General features: G+C 35.9%; 1 protein-coding gene across 13 annotated transcripts in view; it reads right to left on the reverse strand.

Moving 5' to 3' along the window:
* Window positions 1–7,033, reverse strand: part of LOC121314924 (regulating synaptic membrane exocytosis protein 2-like) — a 247,534-nt gene extending 240,501 nt beyond the window's left edge. For 9 of the 13 annotated variants that reach the window (XM_041248684.1, XM_041248683.1, XM_041248691.1 and 6 more), the window contains exon 1: window positions 6,090–7,033. In XM_041248684.1, the coding sequence (XP_041104618.1) occupies window positions 6,090–6,253 (164 nt within the window). In that variant the 5' untranslated portion in view covers window positions 6,254–7,033. The remainder of the gene's footprint in view (window positions 1–6,089) is intronic. The other 4 variants (XM_041248688.1, XM_041248693.1, XM_041248686.1 and 1 more) reach the window with 1 other exon arrangement.
* Window positions 7,034–9,059: the final 2,026 nt, after the last annotated feature.

The following is a 9,059-nucleotide window of genomic DNA, read 5'->3' on the forward strand; positions in this document are numbered from 1 at the left end:
CTTACAAAATGCTACACGAACAAAGACATATCAGTTATTTTTGGACACCCAATGTTTTCTTATAGAAAAACTCATATCAGTTGTACTCCCCAATCAATAAGGATGTGTGTGACTAGGCGGAAGTACTACAAAACAGCTTTTGCGTAGTTAACCCCTTCTCGGCTTTTCTGTATTCATCTTTGTCAACATTTGTTAAATTACCTAAACAAGCATTTGATATGTTTTTTTAATGGTTAAAGCAAGGAGAGCCTTCAGTGAAGAAGTTGTTTTACCCTATAAAAATGTTACTGTGGTATATTTGTCACACCAAGTGTAAAGAAAATTAAAATATATAAGCGCTAATGTAATCTGTAATCTTTCCTAGATTTAACCCCAACAAAGTCAATATGCTTATTAAATCAGTCTTTAAATCTTTTTTTTTTTACACCTGGTGAGTGAACATGTAGCATGTCTCGTTATATCTGGGAATGTAACAAACAAATCTGTAAAAAAAATACATGCAACTTAAATCTTTATTTTACACTTGGCATAAAAATTTAGCTAAGAGATAAATCTGAAATACATGATCTTTCAGCATTTTATAGTTACTTCATTCTTTGTCATTTGCAATCTGGAAAAATAAATCTGTTTTTTGGGCAATAGATATTTATTTTGCCAGCTAAATCTAAAGCTAACATGGCCATGAGTCCCCGCCCATTTAAGCATTTGACAGGCATTCTATGCACAGAGGAGGCGGGGAAGCGGCGGAGAGCAGTGTTGCCAATTGGGCGGCTTTTCATTCCGTTTTGCTGGACAGAAAAACGTAATATATATATATATATAATTTATATAATATAATATATATATAGATATATATATATATATATATATATAATATATATATATAATATTATTTTACATAAAAGAAACTGTTTTGTCAAATAATCTCTGCCATGATTAAAGACTGAAGCATTTTTTTCCAGATTTAATTGGCATATTTACTTTAATGCTGAATAGTGATACGGGTGTTCAAAATTACTTTTTTGGTTAAAAATTATGTTAAATTAAATCCTGAAAAAAAAAACACCTGTAAATATTGCAAATAGTGCTTTTTTTATACATGGCACCCCCATAGGTAAAAACATGTCAGTGTAGAAGCATACCAGAAAAGCATAGGCAAGCACTGTCTATCACAACAGCAAGGCAAGCACTGCATAGCTCCCACATATTGTAAAGCATAGTAAAAACTTGGTTAAGCATGGTAAATAAATTTACCAAAAAAACATTTCCCTCTAAGTAAACATTGAAAGTAAACCTTTGGGATGTCATTACAATATATGTAGAAACCACAGTGGAATCTACTGGTACTAGTCCACTCACAGCTCATGCCATTGTAGCTGCCCTTACTATCATTGGTACCATTTCCATGGAAGGAGTTTTTTTTATACTGACAACCTTTCTCACACAGCATTTAAGGCAGGTCTGTATAAGGAATAGTCTAGTACAACATTTACAAAATTATCAACTTGGTCAAGATTCCACATATTCAGTAATATATCAGCTTTTCCACTAACTTTAACAAACAATTTAGCGATAAAGCATGGGCCCAAACAACTTGAAACTGAAGCTCCCCAGCTGTTATTCTTGGTAATGTTAAAGAACGACACTGATGACTTTATACTTTTCATTACATAGTTGAACTGTATTGTCACTTGTATATCACATGTCAACATTGGCAGTGTTTCCATGCAGTTTAGAAGCTCCTTTGTCATGAGCATGTGATGTAGCAGCATATATCACACACATTCTTCACGCTACAGGAAGTGCGTGGCTAAAACATGGTATGACTAAAAAGGGTCAATAATTGTTTTCTCACTCTAACAAGCTGCAAAAATGACCAAGAACAAGTCCAAAAGCTGTACCATGTGTTCACGAGATCCCGTTTGTGAAGTAACTTTGTGTAACTTTCTACATAACTAAAGTCTGTACCAAGCAATTCTTTACTAACAATGAAGAACGGCTGAAAGTAGCACTGGCAAGATTCTATAATAATAATAATATAATAATAATAATAATAATAATAATACAAGGGGATTAGACCTCTAGTATTTTTTTTTCTTTATGTGATTTATTCAACTTTTCAAATTATTGCCATTTGCAGGTCTCTCCCTAAAATAAAACTACACATAAACCTAAGTTGCCCAAAAGGTACTACAAAAATAGTGTGCCAAAAAGGTGAGATGTATTCTTATTTTTGCATGTAAACCAAGTAATTGAAAACAACTATGTACTTATTATGCAACTTCAGTGTTCACTGCATACACTACAGTAGATGGTATAACCCTTACTTCAAACTCTGTATAGTTAAAATTCGAACCTAGGATTCGTAATGAAATTAGACAAATGTTCCTTTGCTTTAATCAGCACTGATGACGCTGCCAGCTCTTTCTTCAGCACACTGACACAGATGTTTTAACTGTGGTTTACAGAAGCAAGGAATATTCTTCAAATTTCTAAATGCTTTCACAAAAGCCAAACAGAATTGAAATACATGTGTTGATCTTTTTTCATAAATGAATGCTTACACATCTACTTTTATATACCATTGCAAAGACTGTTTAGGTTGATGGGAAGAACCAGACTTTGTTTGATTACAGTACACATTTTAATTCAAAGGAGAGTAAGGCTGCATCTAGTATAACCATCGATACAATGAAAAACGGTGAATGAAAATATCCATGTTCTTCACTTCAGCCATTAGACATGTAGATAATCAGGATGGGTGCCATCCCATTACTTTCCCTTCTAACAAATACCAATGATTACTTCTTCAAATGAAACGTTTTTTTAAATAAACTGTTTCAGTCATTTAACACATATTGTACATTACACCACAAAGCAAACCCCCCAGATCACAATCACTGCCACTGATTAACAGTGCTGTCGCAATATGTTGGCAGGAATAGTCTGCTCGCTTATTTCCATTTATTTCCTAGAAATTTCAGTGCCACACTTAACTTTAACTCTGACATGGCTTTGCGCCTATTTTGTGGAAATGAATTAAAAATTCCACCCTATGTCTACTCTAGTACGTATCTAGGCTCATGTTTCTTTGAGCATAGCCATCTCAACAAACTCCACTTTGTTAATGGATAAAAACGGCATACTATTCTGCACAATTGAACATCTTGAATAGAGCATGCTGTTTCTTCAAAGGATTCACCCCCTTAGAAGGTGTTCTCTCCAGCACAGAACTTGGCCTTGGAAAGCTCACATTGCTACACACTGCTATCTCTTCAAGGTGGACAGCTGAGAAAAACTAACGGTGTCGATCTAGCACCTTCAATGAATACCGAAATGGATCCCAAACTAAATTAGAAAAACATCTAGCAGTTCAAATGACTGGGGCTGTCCAATGGAGGACTCTTGAGCCATATAAAGCTGCTTGAACTCCATAATGAAGGCTGGAAATTCAATATTTTTTAGTAGAATCAAGTCGAAGTATAAAAACAAATGTTGTGTGTTTAAAGGTGGAACCTGTTTAACAAGCGCTTTGATTCAATGGTTGGACAGCTCTGATATAGACAAATGATTAATAAGAATAAAGAAACCTGGTCAATGTGAAAGAAGGCAGTACCAGACATGAAGGTAAGTGATACTGAAAAATATACCTGGCATTTGGTGAGTACAGAAAGTAACACTCCCACCAGCCACCTGTCAGCTACCTAGTGTTACATTAAAGAACAAAACAAAAAACATGTAACTGAAAGCATTCAGCGATACCAGGAAACATGATAGATACCATTTTTATTTATGCATCATGTCAATAGAAATATATATATTTTTTAAATCAATGTTCTCTCTTTATGACTCCCAGGTTTTTAGTAATAAAAAAAAAAACTGGGCTACTAATTTACCTATACTACAGCAGTCTTGTGAATGTATATGTGAATGTGGTGGAAAGGTTGTTGAGCAGGTATTATGCTGGCTTCTGCAATGGGAGTTTCAGCACACACTGCCCACGTATCTCAATCCTGCTGCAGAGAGCCCTCCATAGGATGAACAGCAGCTTTGCTCCAATGCCCATAGAGCCACTGCCCACAATAATTCTGTGATGTGGCATTAGAAATTGGGCTCAGACCATGTGGACTCAACTTAGGTCTTGTACTACTTGTTAATAACATTTTAGTTTTAGTTTTAGTTTTTCTTTTTTTTTTTTTTTTTTTGGTGTAACCCCAATAGCATAAAACTCTAGTTCTATATAGTGTGTTAGTAAGAAATGAGGGACTGAATTAGAATCCTATATCTAAAATATCAGCGATTGTAGAAGCCCCATTCATACTTCATGTGATGTATGGGTTGTAGTCATCATGATTATACAATTCAGGGCATCTTTTAAGAATTCATGGATTAATTAGATGTTCTTGGGGATTATCTGAGACCACCCCACTCAAGCCGCATATGTAAAGCAATGTGGCTTTATGCCACACTTAAACGTAGTTCAAAGATCTAAATATTACAATCAAAATGCTTTTAAAGAAGTATCATAACACAATCCACTTTCTGGAAAATAAACTGAAAAAATAAGATAATCTGATAACAAACATTGTATTAGTGGTCCAGTTCAGCACAATTTTAACTTCAAGTGGTATTGAATTTCTCTCTCAATAAAGTAAAGTTCAAAATGGGCCAGTCTTTGAACGCCATATTTTAAAAGATACACTTAAAAAGGGCGTTACTGAGAGTAATGTACCGGACGTCCTGCATTTACCTAGTTTATGGAAAGCCTGTGTTCACATGGAATGTAAGTAGTAGCTTAGCTTTGACTAAAACCCTGAATCTCCATGTTAACAGTATGAATTCCAAATCTGGTCTGTAATGCACCACGGTCTTTTTTTTTTTTTTTTAACTGTCTCTTAATTACAGTTTTCTGCGTAAGATGGAAACAATGAGTAATAAGACTAGATATCATGAAAAAAAAGAAAAGAAACTTAACAGTCTATACTTTTGAGAAGCGAATACTATAGATAGTGTGGTGTGCTAGTAGGTTATACCACTCATTCAACAAGGGGACTTGCGAAGGATGCAAACCCAATTACAAATGTAAAGGGTCACTAACTACGTCTTATGGTTGACGTATGCCAGTCTTAGGTAAATAACCATAGTAATTTAAGAAATATCAAATGTCTTTTTTTTTTTTTTTACCTCACGTTAACAGCAATGAAAGCTAAATCAACGTGTTTCAAAGTAAGAAACATGCTTCTGAACCCATGTCATGCCACTATAATACCCCGCTCAGTACCTGGAACAATTAACACTAATATTAATAACGAAGAAAAGGGGAAACTGCAGCTCCATCGTGACTGGACAGCGCCGTGGTACTGAAACGCTCACAGCACGAGAAATGCCGGGAGAGAGAAAAACGCTATTTTAATACATTGTGACCGCATCTTTAAATCCAAAGGAAAACACTGCATCATTAATACAGCTTACATTATCTAGAATCCTTAATACAACACAGTGTCTACCTCGCTTAGGAATATATGGTTATAATAAATTACCAAACAGGAGTTGGAGAGCTTAAACGAAGATGGCGGCAGCTGCTAACTCAACCCAAACCTACTAGAGTAGAGAGCAGGCCCCTGGTATGGCTAACTGGCAGACAAATATCCTACACATTCAGAAATATATCACAGCACATCTCTTTACATCATCTGATTATATTACTATTGAATACCCTAAGGTTATATGTCATTCACAACCTTTGCCCAGATTTTACCTTAATTTATTTTAATTACTTTTTGCTCAAACCGTATTATCTACATTAAATCTATCGGTATAACACTGTACATGTATGCAGCCATATTGGATTTCAGTAGATAGTCATTGGTTCAAATGCACACTCCCAGCCAATGCCGGTGTATTATTACATTGTATTACTTTATATATTAATTATGGTTGTTTCCATAAATCAGCATCTCTGAACGCTACCCATGCGAAGTGTACAGCTTGCAACAGAACCGGCAGTGTGTGAGAAGGATAATCACACTGACAGGACCGCGTCAGCCCCTTTCCCCGGCTTCAATATTCGAATGCTGTAAATGACTTACTTCAGCATGGATTGCTCCTTTTCTTCTTCTTGTTTCTGTCGGTCCATGACGGCGAGGATGATCTTTCTCTCCTCCTCGGTAAGGTGACTGAGGTCCGGCACCTCTGGCAGGACAGCAGGGGGAGGAGGTGCAGGGCCGCCCCGGGGCCCAAGTGGAGCAGACATGTTTAGATAGAGTTGCTAAAAAGATCAACAACCAGCAGCAAACTGACTTAGTAGAGGAAAAATATATATCTATATATAATATACCGAAATCTAAAAGTTAAATATTCAGATTCCTCAGTTACTAGATTGGTAAAAGGAAGAGTGGCAAATTTAAAAACTTCGATACTGGTATGGAGAAGACATCTTTACTTTACATATATAACGCAACTGGGACTTTGGATAAAAGAAGGTATACAGTTCTCAATAAAAAAAAAAAAAAAAAAAAACTCGCCTTGTGTTTCACAAAAGAAAGAGGCAAGATAAATGATAAAAGCCTCCTTTGAGTCACACCAATATACAAGAGAACACGTTTTCTGTAATCAACAGTAACCCGGAGGACAACGGCCAAAAACCAGCTGGATCGTAAGATTCACACAATGGATCCTTAAAACACCCCGATTCCTGGCTCAGAGACGTTAAAAGGGAAGAAAAGATTAATAACAAGCCCCTCTGGGTGGCATATAAATTGCAATCAGTCCCATCGGCTGCAAGTATTCCACTCATAATTCTGTCTCTCCATCCATTGATGCATATGCAGAGGAATATAATATCAGCTGTTTGCCTTTTTATTTTGAAATCATGGTAAATCCTTTCTAACCCATTGCTGTCACCTTAGGATATTTGCATCTTAGAAAAAACGTGTCTTGTCCTTTTTTCTTCGCCTTGCTTTCTTCCTCCTTTCTCTTCCTTGCTCTACTCTCCCGATTCTTAATTTTTGGAGATTTCTTAAATGCACAAAAATGGAAGCAAAAAAAAAAAAAAAAAAAAAATCCCAATAGGAAGGCGGAGCCAATGACATACGTAGAACAAAGCTAAACGGGTATTGAGGTGGGAGCGGAAGAGAGGAGCCCGTTCATTGACAGGGGGCAGAGTAATCACATCTAAAACGCGGACCGGATAATCAATCCACGTTGGATCAGAGTCAATCGCATCCCAGCTGTTCCCCAAAAATCTCCCGTCTAATGAAAAGGAAAATCAAATATTGCCAAGATTATGAATAAACTTAATTCAATTACTCTGATTTTCTATCCTTGTCTGGAAAAAAAACGCATTAAACGAATTTGAGGTCAGCAAAAGCATAATGACATTCTTTAACTACCCTCTATTTCAGGGTTTAATGTCCTCTCTTGTCATACAGAACCAGTGGCTAATGGATATTTATACAACCGTCTACTTTGTGTGCTAAAAATAGTCAATTGGCTCAGAAAAACGCTGATTGTGTGTTAAAAACTTTAATCATTAACCGTTTCTGTTACACTGTGTTCGAAAGGTGTTGTCCTCTATAATTAGGCTCTTTTTTATTTAACACGCACATTTCCTTTTTAAACAATATGGCAGTATAATGATTAATTCTTACTGAACGACAATTATAATTGAACTTGCCTGATAATGCTATAGAATAGAAGTGTGTAAATAAAAAAAAAAAAAAAAAAAAAAATCAATATGTCAAAGTGTGCTGTCTCTAGCCAGACGAAAAATTTTAATCAGACTTCAATACTGCATCCATACCAGTTTAACGTCAATGTAATGGGCAGCCGGTAGTTTGTACAGTGCAAGTATGACGTCAACACTCTAAAAGGTCTCTCTGAGTTCACAAAGCAACAGTATAACGAAATTACTGCCAAGGATACAGTTGTATACCGATATATGAAGCCACTATTTCAAAGCATTTATCACCCAAAAAACCCAAAGTCACATGACGGCAATTAATGGGATGTACCAGTGTCACTGTGTGTCGTGGCAGACACACAGTACTGAACCTTCATGGGCTGACACCTGCTCCTTTTATAGATACAAATCAATGACAGATGCACCTGTTCTTGGGTCATTTTACACTGGACACAGTAGGCTTACCACTGACTGGGTAGTACCATTTTGAATTGAATTAGCCCAAAGGTGACGCTCCTTTAGTGTGGCTGATAGCTCCAAGTTTGTTTTTATAGCTGTGGCAGGGGGGTGAATATCACCGACATGCTTGTTTCTGCAAGCCTTTACAGTTGGGTAGAAATGGTTTACCACTAGGGGGCCCTGAACAGTATACCCAGGCTCTACTGTGCTACAAGGTTCTGAAACATCATGGTGTAATATGCAGGTGTAATGGCTCATTACCAGTTTGTAGTTCATTACTAGTAAGCTTTATGATAACTTGCATAACATTTCCTATGGTTAAGAACTTTAGCTGGTAATATAATAAATTGCAATGGAAAACTGTCAAATAATACACATCCATTCTCAGAGCCCAGTATAGAATTTCACTTAATGAGAAGTGTACATTTTCTTTCAGGTTTCCAATGTTATGCACAAAGAAATATATTGTGTAACAAGCAATGATATGTACTTTCACACAATTTATGTATTTAACCTTCAAAACTTGTGTTACATTTATTAAACTTTTGGGACAAGAATGTTTTTGTTAAATTTCATGTATCTATAAAGAAAACTGGAAAATTAAACATTTTAAAATGTTTAAACTATTCAACTCTCAACTACAGTAATAACAACCAGTCATAGAATCGGTAACAGCTGGGATTTACAAATTTATACAAGTCTCCAGCTGGTTGCAGATTCTCCAGTTTCTAACAGGCATTGCAAGCCTAGAGAAAAAAAATAGTTGAAACAGCAAGTTTTTTTTTTTGTTTCACTATTATGGAATATAATTTAATAAGTGTGCAATTGAAATGCAATAGAAAAACAAACTAAATATAACATTGTACAGGATTTGTGGTTTTGAAAAAAACATGAAGATGTCCAGCATGTACCAGAAAGC

Source organism: Polyodon spathula, chromosome 4 (genome assembly GCF_017654505.1).
Source record: "Polyodon spathula isolate WHYD16114869_AA chromosome 4, ASM1765450v1, whole genome shotgun sequence".
Lineage (NCBI taxonomy): Eukaryota > Metazoa > Chordata > Actinopteri > Acipenseriformes > Polyodontidae > Polyodon > Polyodon spathula.